This window comes from Stylophora pistillata, chromosome 2 (genome assembly GCF_964205215.1).
Source record: "Stylophora pistillata chromosome 2, jaStyPist1.2, whole genome shotgun sequence".
Taxonomy (NCBI): Eukaryota; Metazoa; Cnidaria; class Anthozoa; order Scleractinia; family Pocilloporidae; genus Stylophora; species Stylophora pistillata.
The window spans coordinates 46550097-46572377 of NC_142520.1; the positions used below are offsets into that span (position 1 = coordinate 46550097).

General features: G+C 38.6%; 2 protein-coding genes across 2 annotated transcripts in view; one reads left to right on the top strand and one right to left on the bottom strand.

The window, feature by feature from the left end:
- Positions 1-229: 229 nt before the first annotated feature.
- Positions 230-17429, bottom strand: LOC148739884 (uncharacterized). Its single transcript, XM_088749591.1, has 5 exons — positions 17386-17429; positions 2773-2844; positions 1946-2017; positions 1410-1481; positions 230-308 (listed from the first exon to the last, which is right to left on the bottom strand). The coding sequence occupies exons 1-5, from the start codon at positions 17427-17429 to the stop codon at positions 230-232; spliced, it is 339 nt and encodes a 112-aa protein (XP_088605717.1).
- A 3128-nt stretch (positions 17430-20557) lies between these two features.
- The window catches only part of LOC148739885 (uncharacterized), a 6508-nt gene continuing 4784 nt past the window's right edge, over positions 20558-22281 (top strand). The window contains exon 1 of the mRNA XM_088749592.1: positions 20558-22281. This exon is cut by the window's right edge and continues 3959 nt beyond it. Within this exon, the coding sequence (XP_088605718.1) occupies positions 20558-22281 (1724 nt within the window).

Here is a 22281-nt window from a genome sequence, read left to right on the forward strand (position 1 = left end):
TATTAATTATTGGCAGGTTGCGTGTGGTGAAAAACTTTCAAAAAGTGGAAAAATTAAGCATAGCACATCAACCGCTTAGAATAGCTTTCTATTATTCATCTAGTCATATTTCCAAAGTCAAACTGGAAAACTTTAGGATTTTTGAGCTGACGACTGTGCTTTTGTAAACAACGTCATACAAATGATCATTTGGTTCTTCCCAATTATCTTTGTTAAATAACCGTTTCACTTACAGATGTATCAGCTTGGAAAGGCTGTTAAAAAGTCCATCTGGCAGACTCTTGTTCAATTTGTTATTTGACAGATAGCTAATGATGACAAAACAGGAAAATTTAATCGTCATTAAGTCTGTGATCTGAAATTCATAAGTAACCTAAAATAAATACAGATGCTGCTCATCAGAAATATTTAGAGGGCTGAGTGAAGCCATATGAGTAAAATGTATGGCTTCTAGTACAGAGCTGAATGAAGCCATATGGGTACAAAGTGTGGCGTCTAGTACAGAGCTGAGTGAAGCCACATGAGTACAATGTGTGACTTCTAGTACAGAGCTGAGTAAAGCCACATGAGTACAATGTGTGGCTTCTAGTACAGAGCTGAGTGAAGCCACATGAGTACAATGTGTGACTTCTAGTACAGAGCTGAGTAAAGCCACATGAGTACAATGTGTGGCTTCTAGTACGGAGCTGAGTGAAGCCATACGAGTACAATGTGTGGCTTATAGTACAGAGCTGAGTAAAGCCACATGAGTACAATGTATGGCTTCTAGTACGGAGCTGAGTGAAGCCATACGAGTACAATGTGTGGCTTATAGTACAGAGCTGAGTGAAGCCACATGAGTACAAGGTGTGGCTAGTACAGAGCCATATTGTACAGAGCATCTTCAAATGTTATTGCGTTCAATCCGCTAAAAGGTGAGAGGCAGCCGACTATTTGAATTTTGCTTACACACCTAACACTTTTATCAAATGTTGGTAAACGCTAACTCTCTCTCCATGATTACTCAAACGAATTGCAAAAAGAAAGCTTAAGTGTCAAAGTCATGATTTAAGAAAATACCAGAATGGCTCAAAAAAGGAGAAAGATATCCCATATAAAAAAAACTGAGACTTGAATGTGAGCAAAAATGTCTTTTTGTTTTACACCGGTACCTTTGTTTTACCTCCATTAAAGAAAAAAGTAATTTTACAACAAAATCTTAATTTATGATTAGGAAATCTGCTATGGAAAAATATGTTGTTGAGTCTCCAACTACAGACAGGAAAAAAAAAGTATGTTATTAGTAGAATCCGTGTTAAACGTACAGTACCTACGATAAGGTGTGATGTGAACGCCGATGTTAACGCTGAGACATTTTGTTCAGTTCTTGAGTCAATTCCAGAGGACAACTTAGAATGAAAATCACTCACAGTTCTTTCAGACTTTTTAAATCTTGAAATAATTCAGGAGGCAATTCAGTGATGTTGTTGTCTTGCAACCATCTGTGTTGAGGTAAAGTAACATGATCTTTTTTGTCACACCTAGATATTTGTTGTATGAGTTATAAAAGTAATATATTATCGACTTGTCTTGTGGCCATTGGATGGAATAGGAGATAAGAGGAAAAAAAAAATAAAAACAAAGGATGGAAAGAATAAAGGAGGATGCTGTTACTTTTTGAGAGCACCTTAACAAACAACTGGATAATTTGATCCATGAAAGAACATAAAATATTTTTTTTTGCATGTAAGGTACTCTGCGTCAGAAAACACTCCGATCAACCCTGTCTGTATCAAATATTTCTAGAAGGGGTACCCCGTGCGGGTTTAGTGATCCTTCGGCGACATCATAATTTATAATGCGATCACGATACCTTTCATTAAAGTCAGCCAAAGTGAACATTTTACATATAATTATTTTCGAGGACAAGGAATTCTTTTCTATACAATTTTGAAGAGTTACTTACAGTTCCTCTAGCTTTCTCATGTTTTTCAACGCACTTCCATTTAGTCCTTTCAAGTCATTGCCATTGAGGCGTCTGTGTATTTTACCATATGAAACTAATCAGCTGTGTTAAAATAAAGACTTTCATACTTTTAGGGGTTGTCTTAGGTGACAGTTACTGATCTCACGAAACAGAAAAACAAAGAATTAGCTTCCCTTAATGAGGAGCTAACTAACTAAATAACTTCATTTTCAATACCCATTGTACCACACTGCAATATATTTGAATTGATATGGTTTGTAATAGACACGTGTCTACAATGCAAACTGAAAATAACTTTTTTTCTTAAAACGGCACTTTATGAAGCCTGCTATTTAGATGGGGAAATTGCATAAACCATCATTCCAGAAAATAAAACCAACTTGATGTTTCCCTTTAAAGGTATGCGACGGTCGACCTAAGAGCGTATGTTGTACATAAATTCAAGAAATGATTGTGCGAAAAGAGGAATCTCATTAATCTGTCGAGTATGTCTAACACTATACTACATGTCGATTGAAAAACAACAACAGGAAGGAAAAAATAAAGTCGATTGGAGGCTTTTAGAGCTACTGTGCAGCTAAGGTTTGAGATCTGAGTTTTGAGTCAGCCAGCATGAAAGTTGGCTATTAGTATTAGCCATAGAAGACTTGATTTTTGGGCTTAAATAGCTACATATCATTAGAAGAGAGATTCAGAGAAAATTCAATTAATCCTATTAACTCTTTCATCATTTTAACTTAATCTTCTGTGTTACCTTTACGTACAGTAAAAAGTATAAGACTCGCAGATCGTAAAGTGTTACTTACAAAAAACGCAGCCCTGTGTTTTTTTCAAAGAGTCCTGAGGGCAGGTGATGCAATTTTATTTCAGACAAGTACCTAGAAATTTAATGAAAATTTAGCATAGCATAGCACAAGGTGAGAAAAATATATAAAAGTTATGGAAGCTACATTCCATTAAAAAATAAGTGTCCTAAAATAACGAAACCATTTTGAGCCATCGCAAAATGTATGTCTAGGATGATCATAAACGAAGCTTGGAATAAGTCCACGACCGAGGGCGATTTCTAGCCAAGTAATCGGAGTTATCCCTACTTTCATTTCACTATTCCGTGGTGGCTGATGAGAAACTTTGTATAAAAAATAAAACCAATTAATAAGCAAATAAAAGATTCTCATCATTCCAGGACTATGTATTAACTCTCACGGAAAACAGGAATGTCGAACCAGCCTTGCGTGCTGATGCTAAGTACCCAGGCCCCTAATGATCGGGCGCACGTTTCGTATGCATTGATGTGCAGGCTACGATTGAAAAATTTTATAAAGGAAAAAACAACCAGGAAGGTTTTTATTTACTTTCATACTTTTAGAACTTTATGTTATCAGCAGTCATATCAGTGGATGTTAGGAAACCACGGGTTTGTTAATACAGATGTACTCGTTGGTTACACATGTTTAGAAATAGATAAGTTGATAAGCGTGGGAGAATGAGTTGTAGTCCAATATTGTTCGGTTAACAGAGAAATTTGTACAGTTTTTTTCATTTTTACCTGTTTACAGTCTAATGATACACGATGCGGCTTATAAGTTTGTTTAAAAGAACCCAGGTTGTCTTTGCTAATTCTCAAAATTAATACATCATAGTAGTTTCCTTCTCAGAGTATCTGAATGTTCGTTTATTTTTTCTTATCCACAGATTCCCAACATTAATTCTGTTGTCAAGAACTTCCTTATGCCAATCATTAAAAAAAGATACTCAAACCGATCACGTAAAAGTTCAACGAAATTCAATTTATAAAGACATATTTTACAGTTTTAATCCTTCATTACTAGTCCTATTAAGTCTCGTCAAAATAGTAAAAACCTACTTAAAGCCGGTATAAGGCAGCATTTGTGTTGAAAATATCAGATGGCAGAACTCTCAAGGGGTTTCCAGACAAATCCCTTAAAGATAAAGACCAAATGACAAGAAGCGCAACTAAGAACTTGCAAGTTGTTTAAGGTATTTTCCATCGCTGCAGTGCCTAAAACCTGCTGTATATTCGAAATAGAATCATACCCAAAAAAGTTTGTGGAAGAGTTGTTCGTATTTCTCAGGGCAGCTTGATTCAGGGTAGCGAGACCGAATGGTTAAAGTGCTCAAGCCCTCCGCCCTAGCAATCATGGAATTTCTTCTTTATGGTTCACAGTTTCACGCCTTTGCTACGTTCCGTAAATAGCCAAATTGTCTCCTCCCTGCCAATTGGGGTTTTTATACCACCGCAACTAATTTATTCCTTTCTCGCGTTGGTCCTGTTTTGCTTATTACCCTAGGATTGTCAATTCAGGTATTTAAAAATTTATAAGGACTGAGATCCTCAAACCATAATAAATGAATAGATAAATTAATACATGTGGTTACATATTTTTGACAGCGCTCAAGCCTGCAAAAGCTTTAAACATTTACAAGACCACTTTCATATACACAGAGCCAAAGCTGAAAGCCAAAGCCGATCGACGTTTTTCAAGCTTACCGGAATGCAATCTGTTTGAATCTCCTATTCCCGATCCAAGTCCCTTCTTACCCTTTCATTTTGTTTCAATTCAGCCCTTATTATTTATTCATCCTAATAATTATCATCGTTATTAGTATTGTTATTTTCGTTTTTGTTATTATTGTCACTCTATGTTATTTTCATAATCATTTGCCTCTCCGAGCCTGCCTCTATGATTTCAATTGAATTCTTTCAGCTAATTTGGACCCATTTATTGCCAAATGCTGAGTACTAAAGTTTATTTTACTTGCATGTTTTAGTCTCTTTAAACCACCTTACTTTAAAAGGCTGTTTGGATTGCCAGTCCGTGTTAACAAAAGGCCCGAACAAAGCTGAAAAGGCTTATCACAAGTTGGTGTGATTTTTGGAGAGTAAATACTTTGGGAAATTTACAAGCAGACTTATAGATGGTTAGACACAGATCTGATCTACAGGTATATTTTAAAAATTTCTTTGTGCGCTTTTGTCGTCATCTCACATTAACTTTTAATGAATACAAAAGCGTCACTACTCACAGAGAGTACAGATCAGTTTTGTTAGTAAAAAGTCCCAGGGGCAATTCCTTGAGATGGTTGTCATTCAGTCTCCTACAACAGGAAAAAATAAATCAAGGCATTCATCAAGTTAAAAGCGTATAAATGATGGGAGACTTGTATGTGTTAACGTGGTAAATTTTTACTAACTAGAACAAGAACACTGAAGCTTTATAAACTTTATATAAGAACGATCCTTCGCAGTAAAGCACTATTTGAGCAATAGTGGAAATCAGACCTGAAAAAAATTTCAGGCCTGTACGGGATTCGAACCACTGACCTCTGCGATACTAGTGAAATCAGACCTGAAATTTTTTTCAGGTCTGATTTCCACTATTGCTCAAATAGTGCTTTACTGCGAAGGATCGTTCTTATATACGTCTCATAACCGCAGTTCACTCATATGTTTCATATGTTTGTTGTTGTTCGATTTATCATCTACGGGTTTATATCGAATTAATTTGATGGCCTGCTCCCAGTTGGCTTGTTAGCTCAATTGGTAGAGCGCTGCACTAGTATCGCAGAGGTCAGTGGTTCGAATCCCGTACAGGCCTGAAATTTTTTTCAGGTCTGATTTCCACTATTGCTCAAATAGTGCTTTACTGCGAAGGATCGTTCTTATATACGTCTCATAACCGCAGTTCACTCATATGTTTCATATGTTTGTTGTTGTTTTATAAACTTTGTTATTCAAGTATAGTCTAACTTCGCTAGCCTATCGATCTTCAACCAGTTTTTCCCTATACTTTGTGTTAGTATTAAAAATTTTTAATAATAGGCCAACGCAACCTCAGTGGGCAGAGTGCAAAAAGGAAGGACAAGAGTGAAGCTAACTCGAAGCGGAATTATTAGGATTAATAATCACTCTTCGCACTAAAAATAATGCCTCTTTTTTTTCCCCCTTTTTAAAAGCCAATAATGCAGGCTAAGGTTTATTTTAAGCTGAGGCTTGAAGTTGTATTCAGAATTGATCTATGATTTTTATTTATTTGTTTATCTATTTATAAGCAATAGTTAATCAAACTGGCCCACTTCAGCCGCGAGTTTGTTTAACTGCGGGCTGCGAATAAGTTTCTTCGATTAATTTGTTGGGATTCCCTCTCTATGATAAACAACTTATCAACTGTAGGACTGCTTAGTACAAAGGTCAATTTCCCAAATTCAGAGCAGAAAATAAAGTGCCCCAAATGATGTTTCTTTCCGTTTCTTTCCACTGGAAAGAGTTCCTACTTGAACTCTAAAGCTGGTAATGTTTTACGTGAGCAATGACTGTATCAATGGTACCGCTGAGGAACAACTGTAGCTGCAGCTTACAGTGCCTCCAGCATAAGTACCTTTATCGAGAACAGAATCTTGAAAGGCGAGAAATCTTTTGGGACATTTGAAACAACTCCACAAATAATTGAACTTAACTGAGCTGAAAAAATAGTGCTTTTATTTTATCATACACCTTACATCAATTATCTCAGACAAAAATAGCTTCATTAAAACTCGATTCATCATTAACTGATATCTGGCGAGCGTAGAGAGGCACACTCTTTACTGTTGTTTCGCGTGCGCACCCTTTGTCTTCTCTTGCGTAGCATTTTCGCTTTTCTTGCCCCACAAAATCGATGATTGTTCCCATATCAATAACAGGAAAGCCAGTAAAGTGTCTGAGATTTAACCTTAAAAAACACTCTTTTTCTCTGTTAAGTTATGGATCGCGGAAAAATTAAGCCGAAGACAAAAGATTAAATAGCGTACGTGGACTCTTGTAGATCAAGAGAACTTGAGAATGTAAGAATAAGGAGATCGAAAAATATTTTTCAATCACCCGAAGCCAAATGTTTGTCACTTCAGCAGGCCTCCGAACACCGATAGATCGCAGCCCTGTTATTTACATCGAAATATCTGTTTTAGTGAGAGCCGCTTTCTAATAGGTGTTGACAAAACTTTCTTTAAAATTGTAAAGTCATATATTTTTTGAGAAAACATAAATGCGAGGATTTTAAGGAAAATTGATATTGTAAAATGGTGATAGTATTTCGCATTGAGTTTATCATAAAAAGGCCTCTCAAAGCACTGTTTTTACCGCGACAAGAAGCGTCAAAAGTTCATTTCTAAAAATTAAAGTTTTGATGATAGGCATTCTGTAAGCGTTTAGTCTTGCACGCTGGAAAAAAGGTTTGGAGGATATAGCAGAACATGCTCCATTGTAACGGCACTGGAACGCTAAACTATACCACGGTATTACACTGTAGAACGGGGGAACGTTTCTGAAGAGTAAATCAAGTTGTATGAGTTCAATGTTTCTTTCTTTAAAATTTGGATAGTCTAAGGTTAGCCATTTGATCATTTTTATGCTAAGTTCATCAAGTAACTTGGTGGCTTTGAGAACCGTTTAGATCTCGTGGTCCTGGACTCTATTGCCTGGAGCTTGTAAGGTGTTACAGATTGAATCTTCGCCTTACTTGGAGCTGCCAATGTGGGTTTTTCTAGCTATTTAGGAATTGTTTCATCCTCTGCTAATGGGGCTGCTTGAAGCCTGCCTGGAGAATCTCGGATGGATGGCCATTACGCGAACTTCTTTTGCATCTGGGAAGTGTTCCAGGATTGTTTTCTCCAATTTCTGTGGGGCTGGGTCACAATTCGTCTCTCTCTCCCTGGTTTTCCTTAAGTTGTTGGTCTGAATAAAGGGAAAAACGTGGGTGGCAAGCTCTTGAGAGAGTGTCGGCCGGCAACATATCTCAGGCCTGTAGCCACACCGCTGAAGTCGCAAGAAGAGTTGCTGGAGCCTCTTGGGTGCTGATGCTGAGATCTTCTGCAAAATGGAGACCAGGGTTTTTGATCAGTCTACATATTTGTTGTTATGCTCCGTGCCAAAGACTGGAGCCTAAATTCCTTTTCGATCAGCGAGTGCTTCCTTTATATCAACGTGAGCGCCCTATTTGCAATTCAAATGTCATTGGTTGACCATACTGAATCACTAAAAAGCCAAGCTCATCATGGACACATCTCCTTGACCCTCTGTTAGGTCACTCTAGCTGAAGTGCCTGCTCTCTGGAAACCGCGTCTTTGATCTTTTCGAAGGCATTTCTCTGGTAATGGATCCAGATTTGTGATGAAATTTTGTGGGCCGAGGCCAGGAACGTGTTCGATAATTGAGTCAGTTTGCTAGACATAACGTCTCGTAGTCACGTTCGACGCACTAAAAACTACTATAAAACGAATACAAGAATTGTAAAAACGTGTAAAATGGTATATAAAAGGTCACTTGTAAAAATGTAGCGGAATTCCAAATCGATTTCGATCAATTACGATCCTCATCAGTAGTACTCCGCCATGTTTAAAATACTCATAAATAATTGTTCATATACGTGACTCTGAAATGTCCACACTTCTTCCAGGCTTCATGTAAGCGGTCATGATTTATCAATCACAGCTCGTGGGATTTGAAAAAAGTTCCATTCGTTCTTGGAGTTCATAAGCGAGTCTTCGTTCACATTATTTATCCTCACTCCTTCAGTTATTTGTCTCAGCATCGCGTCATTGTGATAAACCCCCGTCACATCCATTCGGAACTGCTTTACCTCTCTATTGTGTTTCTCTTTACAGTGTTTCCACAATGCAGATCGTTCTTCCTTATTGTTAAGTGATTGCGTATGCTCTTTCCCTCTGGTATACGCGCTCCTGGCTGTTTCCCCTACGTATACGCTGTTACACTGGATACACTTAATCTCATACGTCACACTTTCTCTATCACACGGTCCTTTTCCACCTGTGCTACACACTGGGCAGTCTTCTCGTTCACACTGTCGCGGTTTAACACTGTTCACACTGTCGCAATCACTTAACAATAAGGAAGAACGATCTGCATTGTGGAAACACTGTAAAGAGAAACACAATAGAGAGGTAAAGCAGTTCCGAATGGATGTGACGGGGGTTTATCACAATGACGCGATGCTGAGACAAATAACTGAAGGAGTGAGGATAAATAATGTGAACGAAGACTCGCTTATGAACTCCAAGAACGAATGGAACTTTTTTCAAATCCCACGAGCTGTGATTGATAAATCATGACCGCTTACATGAAGCCTGGAAGAAGTGTGGACATTTCAGAGTCACGTATATGAACAATTATTTATGAGTATTTTAAACATGGCGGAGTACTACTGATGAGGATCGTAATTGATCGAAATCGATTTGGAATTCCGCTACATTTTTACAAGTGACCTTTTATATACCATTTTACACGTTTTTACAATTCTTGTATTCGTTTTATAGTAGTTTTTAGTGCGTCGAACGTGACTACGAGACGTTATGTCTAGCAAACTGACTCAACTCAAGGATCCAGATTTACTAGCCATTTTTGTGTATCAGGCGGAGTATTGGCTCTCACATCTGAAAAGTTTTGTAGGAAAATAGATAGGTGCTTTACTTGTCTTATAAATCTCTGCACTGCTGGCACATCTGCAGGCCGCCCCGTCTTGACTATATCGTCAGCTTTCCTTGGATTTGCCTTTCCTTTGCTTCTTCGCCATCACATGTCCAATAAATGGCGCTTCCCTTCCATTGAATTCGAACTTCTCCCTAATTAGCTAGGTGTGTTTTGTTCAACAACGGCCTTGCTCTATTATGAAATTTTTGTAGCCCTCGTAAATTGAGTTCGTCCTGCCAGCCAAACATTAACTATTTCAAAACTCCAAGAATTTATCGGTCCTACTTTTCTCTTCACTAGAGTAAAAGGTTAAACCACAGTGGATATCGAGGGCTTCTGGCCTGATACATGTAATGGAAATCGATAGTCGTCCAGCTTCGATTGTAAATTAAGAGTTTTTTAAGCTCTTATTTGCAATTCTTTGCTAGATCTTTACCAAGATCTAGCCTCGGAAGAACTGAAGCATTATATGTGAAGTATAGAGTGCTGCGGTGTTTAAGGCTTGGAACCGATGCGCTGCTACTGCTATCGGCTTGTGACATCATATTTGTCAAGATTCTGACGCCGTATCTTGGTACAGAGTCAGCTTAAATTGGACTAAAACTCAGTTAAAAAGGTTGTTGAGAGGTTATTAGGGTGATTTAGCAAGGGGGAAGGGAACGTCTGTTGACAACGGCACGCCTAGCAAAATACTGGTAAAAAACTGGGTCATGAACGTCGCCCCGTTTAGTTGTGTTTCAGAAGCGACTTAGCGGTCGTTGCAACAAGATTTCAACATTTTTTTTTTTTCTCGAATATCCTAAACTTGGCTCTTTAAAGATCGCCAACACAACTTTTTGGTTTTAAGGAGAGCGAAATTATCTTCTTTGAGAGTTATACAAGAAGCACAAACAGAGGATAACTATAGATAAAATAAGCAAGATGATAATGACATGAATCCACCTGGGCAATTAAACTCCATCATTATTCCATTCCAGTGAAATATCGTGTCTATTGATTCATCTTTCAAATATTGCAGCGACCAAAACAATTTGTTTCTGAAATTTGTGTCACTGTCACTTTTCTTCACAATTCTACAAAGAATAACTTAGAAATCGTCGTAGTTTTTCCTTTGTTTACTGAATATTTCTTATTCATGGGAAACACCACCTTGTTAGAGTTTCAATGCATTTTCAACGCATTCACGGCGAAACGATGTAGAAACCAAGCGACGCAACGACAATGCTGGTTGAAATGAGCTCTTGTTTAACGATGAAAGAATGAAATTAACCCAAACTAGTTACCCATGAAACAGTTAAGTTGAGGAATAAGACTTCGTTTCCTTTTATTTGTTTTCCTTTGTTTTTGTTTTTACTTTGTTTTTTCGTTTGTTATTTTTTTTCAACGGTTTATTTCGTTCAAGTTTGAATTAAATTAATAGATTTAGAAAGTATTGTCGAAATAAAACTGATTATCATTTTCCTGTGTAGCGTAAGAATGACTTTCTTGTCTTTCTTGCGAACTAATTGATAGTGCATGTTTACTTACAAAAGTCTAGTCCGTTTCAGAGTAGAAAAAAGTTTCTTAGTTTGAAAGCTCATGCGAGCCAATATTTAAAGAAACCCTTCCATTGTCAAACATGAGCCCAGATCTCTTTTAATGGGTTTGTAATCTCTTTTTCTAGAAATGAATTATTTTAAAAGTACATTCCTTTCGCCTTTTTAAGCACATTCGAAGACAGTATTTTAGGCGTCTTTACAGCATCGATTAGGTTTAGATATAAGCGATATAGAGTCGGCGACTTCTTTGTTTGTTGTGGCCAGCTGACTGTGACTAAAAGTTATAAATATTTGTATTACCTCTATTATCAAATATTTGAGTGAATCGAAAAGATTAAAAGCACACTAGTTTATTCACCTCTGCTGATTGACAAGTTGTCAATTAAATCGATTAAAACTTGTATTGTGCGTTTATTAAGGATGTACCAATGTGTATGCAAACCGTCAGAGTAATTTGTTAAATTTTTAAATTAAGTTGCAGTAAGGGCTTTTTAAATTTGACCTTTTTGAGGCGATTTAGTGAAAACCTAGAGGAACCGGGGGATGATCCATCTTCTCCCCGGAAGAAACCAAAAGAGAAACCAGTTTGTCATTTTGAGTTTTGGGGTCGATCCTTTGAAAACTGGCAAAGTTTAACTGAAATCGCTGAGATGGCATGTGTCACGACTGCCTGGTACTCTAGTGGACACGTTCTTCATTAATTTAATTTTTGGGGACGCATGAAATGGCTCAATGAAAACTTTTAAGAATATTTCTGAACTTAAAATCTAAAATTTCACGATCGAATTGCTAACTCTGTTGTCAAGACGTGAAAATGAGCATTCTTTTCATCGCTGGGGACTCTCCTCGTTTACTCGTGAACCCTTCAAGTAGATGAGGGCGGTTCTTCAAAGAGCAAAAGAGAGCATATCGCTCTCCCTTCTTTAAAGCTATCAGCTCCGCGAGGCTCATTTGGCCGAGTGTGGTAAATATTAGGGGTGCGAATGATTAGTGCTCAATATCTAGAACTCTCCTTGAGTACTGGCTATTCTTTTCATTCATATGCATTCTTTAGATCTGGCTCTATGTTCCTATGTGATTCGGTATTTGGATGGCATACCCTGACATCAGAGAATGCCAATCGGTGTTTGCAGATTGCACGTGTGTGAAGGTCCAACTTTGCCCCTTATGCTTTTTCAGCTCCTCTGAGAAGTTGTACTTTACTGATGTCTTGAAGGAAGGGATCAACCTCACCATCACCGTATACCGCACTCAAGAGTTCAGCTACCAGGTCTCTCGGATCATCATGTCTTTATATGAAAAATCCTTCTCCTTTACAAATCATGGCGTAGTCTAGCGTTAAAACTTCCCCACATACAAACGTGGAGTGAATACTTTGATAGCTCGTCAACATCACGGAATTCCTGTGTGTTCAGGTTGAAGCCCAATTCTCGGGGATCAAGTACAGTCAGCCACACTACCGACCCTTTTGCAGCTGTCTGGTCTAGCGTTCGCATCGCGTAGAATGGGACGACACATGCAGGTACTTTTTTAACTCCATCGGCGGTATATTTGAAGGTCCACCGAGAAAATTAAAGAGAGCGAAACAATGAGAAAATAGCTATAAACCGCCTACCTGCGCCTACGTTTTTCAGTTATAATCACAAACTAGTTGCCGTGGCTATTTTCCGGTATGTGTACTTTTTAGAAGAGGGTTCTATAAACAAACTCACATAAAGGTCGTTTTGTGCGGTTTCTATAACCATTATCGAAGCTGCTATTTAAAATGGGAATCTTAGATGCTATACAGTAAGGAGGCTGATCTACAGGGTGAACAATCCGACGAACTATCCGCGAAACCCCACAGTCAGCATAAGGAAAAGTTACTCCTATATATTTCATGCAAATTGTTGTTGCGCTCGATGATAAACTGGGCACTGTAAGTCTTTGTCGCGAGAGACAATAGCATTCTGGTTGGTGGCCTGATCTTTAGTGGTGCCTTCACCTTTATCCTATATGTCCTGTCTATTGGTTCTTTTTTTGCGATTGACTGAGTTTGGTGCCGACTTAACTAAGGACTCATCTTGTAGCTGGTGTGTTTGAGATGTGATCTGATCAACGAGGGAGGTTGTCAGTTTGATTGAAGAAATGTACTCCCGACTTGCTTCCCAGAATGGCCTCCCAGGCGGATTGGGATCTCAAAGATGTCCTTATCTAAGTGATTACACCTGTGTTCAGTTATCCCAGAATAAGTACCTGAGATCTTGCATTCTCCAGTGCCTCTAGTAGATCCTGGCTGTCGGGCAGTGTTGGTGGCTTCAGGGTAATCTGTGAATTCAACTACTTCACTGACCCAATCTGACATCTTCTCACTAACTTATTTCTCTAGACACTCTCGTGAGTTTATCACCGCGCCCTTCCTTTCTTATGTTAACGTTAGTTTAATTTCCTTAAATACTTCTTCCACACTCTCTTTCCTGTATGGCTTTGCGATAATCCACATTCGTTTGAAAAGTAGCCAAACTCTAGACCCAGGGTATCCAGTATGCCCCACTATCTCTTGATTTCTGTAGTAGAGCCTTCTTCATCCACATCGTCGGCGAACCAGCACTCCTTTACTGAGAATGCCTTCTGTACACCCGTGATCAGAGGCTGCCTACGACTTGAAGAGCCTTAACCGACGGTGATTAGTTAACACTGGTTACGATGTTTACTTCTCTTTTTGGTGGCTTCATAATCGGTCCTTTAAGCATCATTACGCGTCTACAGAATTTGAATTCGCCTCTTTATAAAGTAGCCTTCCCATTGATTTCAAGTGGCCTTGTCAACTCCGTACTAAACATGACGAATGGCTAAATCGTACTAAACTAACTAAAGACTTCATAACATATTGATGCCCTTCTTTTGCAAGTTTAACAAGCAAGCAAGTACGTTTGACTTCCATACCACAAAGGTGCAACAATAGGTATATTAAGGAGTGCCGTACGGTTTATTGACCTGACTCCTGTTTCGATTTGTTGTATGGAGCTTAGAGATCGACGCTGTGTGATGCCGCTTCACTTATCGATTACTCTCTAACATGGAAAAACTTGTAAAAGGCTAGAGTTAGGAGGATAGTATTTGACAAGAGGAGTAAAAAAAAAATACGAAAGGAAATTGTGGTCCATGAAAAATTTCATTGAAAAAGCTCCTTCGCAAATAGTCTTTGATCAGTAATGTCCATAGCGACCAAAATGTAAAGATACATTTATATATATATGAGCATGGGATGAAGTGTTCGGGTTAAGCAGAACCGAGAGCCATCAAGCGTAGGGATAGAAGAGGTGGTTCCACAGGCAGCATGTGACTTACCTTGCCGCCCCCCCCCCCAGCCCCCCACCGCCTCTACCATTGTACTTGCAGGGGGGAAAATCAACTCTCTGTTTACGTAAAAAGAACATTCCTACTTCGTAGCTTATTTTATTTGGAGCTTAGACAAAGCTGCTCGTAGTTACTGGTATTTTTACCAATGCGCGGTGGATTTGAAGCGTTCCTTATATAAATAAGACAGACTCTAAACTTACAGCGATCTCAGCTGGTTATTGCTAATGAAAATGCCTGATGGTAATTTCTTCAACTGGTTATTGTCCAGTAACCTACCAAAAATAATATGGAGTGTTAATTAGATTGTGCCGCTCGACAATGTGCAGGAATTGTGTTTGCCCGAAAATGTTGTGTGTCTCATGTCTTCTTTTAAAAGACATAAGATATGATACTCGTTTGTAAAAATTCTCAGAGGCAATTCCTTGAGATTGTTGTCATTCCGACTCCTATTACAGGAAAAAGAAATCAAAGCATTCATCAAGTTAAAGCGTATAAATGATGGGAGACTTGTATGTGTTAACGTGGTAAATTTTTATTAACTAAAACAAGAACAGTGAAGCTTTATAAACTTTGTCATTCAAGTATAGTCTAACTTCGCTAGCCTATCGATCTTCATCCAGTTCTGCCCCATACTTTGTGATATTATGAAAAATTTTAATATTAGGCCAACTTAACCTCAGTGGGCAGAGTGCAAAAAGGAAGGGCAAGAGTGAAGCTACCTCGAAGCGGAATTATTAGGATTAGTAATCACCCTTCGCACTAAAATAATCCCTCTTTTTTCCCCTCTTTTTACAAGCCGATAATACAGGCTAAGGTTAATTTTCAGCTGAGGCTTGGAGATATATTCAGAATTGATCTATGATTTTTATTTATTTGTTTATCTATTTATAAGCAATAGTTAATCAAACTGGCCCACTTCAGCCTCGAGTTTGTTTAACTGGGGGCTGCGATCACATCCAATTAGATTCTCCACATGAAGGATCCTGATAAGTTTCTTCGATTAATTCGTTGGGATTCCCTCCCTATGATAAACAAATTATCAACTGTAGGACTGCTTAGTACAAAGGTCAATTTCCCAAATTCAGGGCAGAAAATAAAGTGCTCCAAATGATGTTTCTTTCCGTTTCTTTCCACTGCCCTGGCGATCTTTGGAAAGAGTTCCAACTTAAACTCTAAAGCTGGTATTGTTTTACGTGACCAATGACTGTGTCAATGGTACCGCTGAGGAACAACTGTAGCTACAGCTTACAGCGCCTCCAGCATAAGTACCTTTATCGAGAACAGAATCTTGAAATGCGAGCAGTCTTTTGGGACATATGAAACAACTTCACAAATAATTGGTAGAACTTAACTGAGCTGAAAAAAAGAGTGCTTTTATTTTATCCTACACCTTACATCAATTGTCTCAGACAAGAATAGTTTCATTAAAACTCGATTCATCATTAACTGATATCTGGCAAGTGTAGAGAGGCACACTCTTTAGTGTTGTTTCGCGTGCGCACTCTTTGTTTTCTCTTGCCTAGCATTTTCGCTTTTCTTGCCCCACAAAATCGATTATTGTTCCCATATCAATAACAGGAAAGCCAGTAAAATGTCTGAGATTTAACCTTAAAAAACACTTTTTTTCTCTGTAAAGTTATGGATCGCGGAAAAATTAAGCCGAAGACAAAAGATTAAATAGCGTATGTGGACTCTTGTAGATCAACAGAACTTGAGAATGTAAGAATAGGGAGATCGAAAAATATTTTTCAATCACCCGAAGCCAAATGTTTGTCACTTCAGCAGGTCTCCGAACACCGATAGATCGCAGCCCTGTTATTTACATCAAAATATCTGTTTTAGTGAGAGCCGCTGTCTAATAGGTGTTGATAAAACTTTCTCTAATATTGTAAAGTCATATATATTTTGAGAAAACATAAATGCGAGGATTTTAAGGGAAATTGATATTGTAAAATGGTGATAGTATTTCGCATTGAGTTTATCATAAAAAGCCTCTCAAAGCACTGTTTTTACCACGACAAGAAGCGTCAAAAGTTCGTCTCTCAAAATTAAAGTTTTGATGATAGGCATTCTGTAAGCGTTTCGTCTTGCGCGCTGCAAAAAAGTTTGGAGAAAGAGGGAACGTTTCTGAAGAGTAAATCAAGTTGTATCAGTTCAATGTTTCTTTCTTTAGAATTTGGATAGTCTACAGTTAGCCATTTGATCATTTTTATGCTAAGTTCATCAAGTAACTTGGTGGCTTTGAGAACCGTTTAGATCTCCTGGTCCTGGACTCTATTGCTTGAAGCTTGGAAGGTGTTACAGATAGAATCTTGGCCTTACTTGGAGCTGCCAATGTGGGTTTTTCTAGCTATTTAGGAATTGTTTCATCCTCTGCTAATGGGGCTGCTTGAAGCCTGCCTGGAAAACCTCGGATGGATGGCCATTACGCGAGCTTCTTTTGCATCTGGGAAGTGTTCCAGGATTGATTTCTCCAATTTCTGTGGGGCTGGGTCACAATTCGTCTCTTTCTCCCTGGTTTTCCTTAAGTTGTTGGTCTGAAAAAAGGGAAAAACGTGGGTGGCAAGCTCTTGAGAGAGTGTCGGCCGGCAACATATCCCAGGCCTGTAGCCACACCGCTGAAGTCACGACAAGAGTTGCTGGAGCCTGTTGGGTGCTGATGCTGAGATCTTCTGCAAAATGGAGACCAGGGGTTTTTGATCAGTCTACATATTTGTTGTTATGCTCCGTGCCAAAGACTGGAGCCTAAATTCCTTTTCGATCTGCGAGTGCTTCCTTTCTATCGACATGAGCGCCCTATTTGCAATTCAAATGTCATTGGTTGACCATACTGAATCACTAAAAGCCAAGCTCATCATGGACACATCTCCTTGACCCTCTGTTAGGTCATTCTAGCTGAGGTGCTGGTTCTTTGGAAACCGCGTCTTTGATCTTTTCGAAGGCATCTTTCTGCTAATGGATCCAGATTTACTCGCCATTTTTGTTTATCAGGCGGAGTGTTGGCTCTCACATCTGAAAAGTTTTGTAGGAATTTAAATAGGTACTTTACTTGCCTTATAAATCTCTGCACTGCTGGTACATCTGCAGGCCGCCCCATCTTGACTATTGCGTCAGCTTTTCTTGGATCTGCCTTTCCTTTGCTTCTTCGTCATCACATGTCCAATAAATGGCGCTTCGCTTCCACTGAATTCAAACTTCTCCCTGATTAGCTTGATGTGTTTTGCTCAACAACGGCCATGCTCTATTATGAAATCTTTCTAGCCCTCGTAAATTGAGTTCGTCCTGCCAGCCAAGCATTAACTATTTCAAAACTCCAAGATTTTATCGGTCCTACTTTTCTCTTCACTAGAGTCAAAGGTTAAACCAGATTGGATATCGAGGGATTCTGGCCTGATACATGTAATGAAAATCGATAGTCGTCCAGCTTCTATTGTAAATTAAGAGTAATTTTTTTGAGCTCTTATTTACAATTCTTTGCTAGATCTTTACCAAGATCTAGCCTCGGAAGAACTGAAGCATTAGATGTGAAGTGAAGATTGCTGCGGTGTTTAAGGCTTGGAACCGATCCGCTGCTGCCGCTATCGGCTTGTGACATCATATTTGTCAGGGTTGTGTCGCCGTATCTTGGTCCAGAGTCAGCTTAAATTATACTAATACTCAGTTAAAAAGCTTGATGAGAAGTTATTAGAGTGATTTAGCAAGGGGGAAGGGAACGTCTGTTGACAACGGCACGCCCAGCAAAATACTGGTAAAAAACTGGGTCATGAACGCCGCCCCGTTTAGTTGTGTTTCAGAAGCGACTTAGCGGTCGTTGCAACGAGATTTCAACATTATTTTTTTTCTCGAATATCCTAAACTTGGCTCTTTAAAGATCGCCAACACAACTTTTTTGGTTTCAAGGAAAGCGAAATTATCTTCTTCGAGAGTTATACAAGAAGCACAAACAGAGGATAACTATAGATACAACAAGTAAGATTATAATGATATGAATCCACCTGGGCGATTAAACTTCATCATTATTCCATTCCAGTGAAATATCGTGTCTATTGATTCATCTTTTAAATATTGGAGCTACCTAAACAATTTGTTTCTGAAATTTGTGTCACTGTCACTTTTCTTCACAATTCTACAAAGAATAACTTTGTTTACTGAATATTTCTTTTCATTCATGGGAAACACCACCTTGTTAGAGTTTCAATGCATTTTCAACGCATTCATGGCGAAACGATGTAGAAACCAAGCGACGCAACGACAATGCTGTTTAAAATGAACTCTTGTTTAACGATGAAAGAATGAAATTAACTCAAACTAGTCACCAATGAAACAGTTAGGTTAAGGAATAAGACTTCGTTTCGCTGTTACATCATTCAGCTATCTATTACGCATCACTCCAATTCTCTGTTAATCCCACTGCACCTGAAGAAGGCTGGTATGGTCAGCTGAAATATAGTGCTCCGTCTTAAAATCTACTTCTCTACGTTGTATCGGTCTTGCCTCTATATTTATATTTCAATAAATTAGTATCCCACGTACTCTAAATACGACCTGACTGAGTTTTAATTTTTTTTAATGCAAATCTTCTCTTACAACCTATATTACTTACAATACATAAACTGCATTACAACACATTACCCACAATGTATCAATTACGATCCATTACTCACCATGAGCTGCGTGCAATGAAATCCTACAATTATTATCCTATATACAATGCTAACTTTAAACGAATTCTACATGATTACATATATTGTTAACAGGTTCATTATTGTAAATATGTTTTTAAATTTTTGCAAGGAATACTTGCAAAAGGTAATGGAATGTTGATCAAATATGTAATATTGTTCTATTTTTTGAGAAAGACATCTAATTCATTCCTTTTATTAGCTATTTCCATTGATACTCTTAGGATTTTCGAGGTTTCATTTTTCTCAGAAAACTCTGAATGATGCTCTCAACAAACTCATCTTGCTTTCATAAATGGTTTTCTTACCCGTTTGAATTATGGTATTCAAAATAAGTTATATATCCTTTGATATACAGCCGAACGACTGACTTTCCAAATAAAATATTTCCATCGTTAAAACAGTAATTTGAATCAAGCGTGCACGTGGAGCTTCAATTCACAATTTGATCATAGAATTTAGGCACGGAGATGCATTGTACATACAAATGCCTGAGGAATTTATCATAACTGTTCCAAAAGATGCCTAAACACGAGGGCCTACAGATATTTTGTGCAGATTATAATTTTTATTTAGAATTTTTATGTATAATACTAAATTGGAATTCTCTTAATTTTGTATCTAACTTGCCCCGAGGGAGTGCAAGTGGACGTGCTTTTATCATTTTTAGATCGCTTTTGAAGTTCAATCGCTTTTTTTTTATTGAAAATCTAAATATTTTTTGTAGAATCAAAGTCGTAATCTTTGCAAAAAGCAATTTACCTATTTACCGGCTGGTGGTAACTTTAACGGGCCACCGTGGATTCTATGAGGAAGTCTATGAGGAGTTCTAATAACTTTAAGTCCCGTAAATCATTGATAAAATACATTTGAACAAATAGGGGAAAATGCATGTGTAGATACACATGGAATATTTGCTCGCAAATATAGTTTTTCTGTTTCTCATGACTGGTGTACTTCCTGTTTCTCTTTAAGCAGTTACGTAAGACAACATGACATGGTCATGTTGACTTGGTCATGGCAATTACAACATGACATGGTCATGTGACTGAAGGTTCAAAGTAGTTCATTTGACAGCATGTTATTGGCTTAGTGACCTGGCATCTAGCATCTAACTATGCATCTAGCATCTAACTATTCGCCATTTTTACGTTGAGAGGGGGAATGGGTCGAGTCAGTAGGCGTAAGACACGCTGGGGCGACTTTAGGGGACGAGTTTCAAGATGGTGGCGAAGAAGGACAGCGATGGTGACACAATAAGGCTTACTGAACAAGATATTCCTGGTGTTCGGGCCCGGACCCGCAGTGGGAGGATCTCACGCCCCCCAGTGAGACTGGACTTATGACGAGACCACCCTACTGAGGAGATTTTGTTGTGTTACTATTATGGTATATAAAAAATACATGTGGTTTTCACTTGAAGTTATTTTAGTAGTCTGAACAGAACATTATGGTCCTTCGAAGCCGGATTTGAGAAACCTTTGGGGAAGCAAAGCACTGAGCAGAAAAGTAAACATCGAGAGAAACGATTACAGTTTTGAATATGGCAGACAACTGTGCATCGACAGCGGAGGAAATTGTGAGTGAAATGTCTCTTTCCTTAGTCAAAGCTGAGTTACAAAGGAGAGGATTACCGGCAAAAGGAAAGAAACCAGCTCTCATGGCTCGACTTATAGTTGCTATAAAGCAAGAAGAATCTAATCCTCCATCTTTGCAAAACGAAAGTGAGGAATCGACTCATATAGGCTCTGAACAAGCCTTGCCAGCTGACTACGTGCCTGCAGCATCAACTAGTCAACTCTCGTCGTCACAGTCTGCCAATCATCAGTTAAGTAATTTTCAGTTGTTAAGAAGGAAAGAAATGATCCTTAAGATGGACATTAATGCTGTGATACAAGTAATACTTGAGACAAGCAAAAGTCCCAGCAACAACATCATAAGAATGGAAAATCGTGTTCAAAAGTTGAATGGTTACATGGAGAGTTGTAGTAAGGTAAGAGAGGAAATTATTGCTCTTATTTCTGATGATGAAGTTGCTGAAGAAGCTCAAAAGTGGATTGACTATCAACGAGTGATTGATAATGCTTTAGACATAGCTCAAGAGTATATATCTAGACAAGCAATTTCCAAAGCAGACGAACAAACTACTTCGAGTTCAGCGGAGCACAAACAGTCACATTTAAAATTACCAAAACTTGAGTTACCCAAATTTGATGGAGATGTTTTAAAATTTCAAAACTTTTGGGACCAATTCGAGGTTGCTATTCATGATAATGACAATGTGCCTTCTGTTCAAAAATTCACCTACCTGCGTTCAGTACTTGAAGGGATTGCTTATCACACAATCGAGAGATTTGAAGTCACTAGTGCTAATTATCAGCATGCTGTTGATGCTCTGAAACATCGCTTTGGTAGGAAAAGAATAATTATTTCATCTCTAGTCAAGTCAATTATCCAGTTACCAAGGTCAAACGAAGGGGTAGAGTTTTTGCGAGATCTCCATGACGCGCTAAAGAATCGGATTAGAGCACTGGAGGCCCTAGGCGAAAAGCCAACGACCCATTCTTGTATCCTCCTTCCAATATTAGAAACCAAACTTCCACCTGAGTTATCCGAGAAATGGGAATTAGAACTAACTGACACAAAGGAAGAGAGTGTTGATCTTGAACTTTTCTTCAAGTTCCTGAATAAACAAGTGATTTCCAAGGAGGCCGGAAAAAGGAATGCTAGTATGATTGGTGAGAATGGTGGGACAGCTGGAGGAAGTGGAGCACGAGACAAGGATGGAGCTGGGGCAAGGAACACCAGGGAGAAAGTGTTTTCAGCAGCCGCTCTACTAGCAAGTGAGACAAATCGGAGAAGTTGTGCAGCTTGCCATGTGTGTAAGGAGCAGGGACATGAAACCTTTAAATGTCCAGAGCTTGAGCGAAAGTCAGTTGACAAACGCTGGCAGTTAGTAAGGGAGAGCCGGCTATGTTTTAACTGTTTAAAGCCTGCAAATACTTTCCACTATTCTTCAGTATGCCGCCAACCCAAGTGCAAAGTCGAAGGATGTGGCCGGCGTCATCACAATATACTTCATGGTGACTGGGATCCTACCATGGAAGAAAAGGGACATACAACATTAAGTGGATTCGTGGCTTCATACAACTCCAAGATGCAACAAACCTTATTACAGACTGGGACAGCCATGCTGGTTTCAGACGATTTCCAGAGAGCACCTGTAAGAGTTTTGTTTGACTCAGGAAGCCAGAGGTCTTATATCAC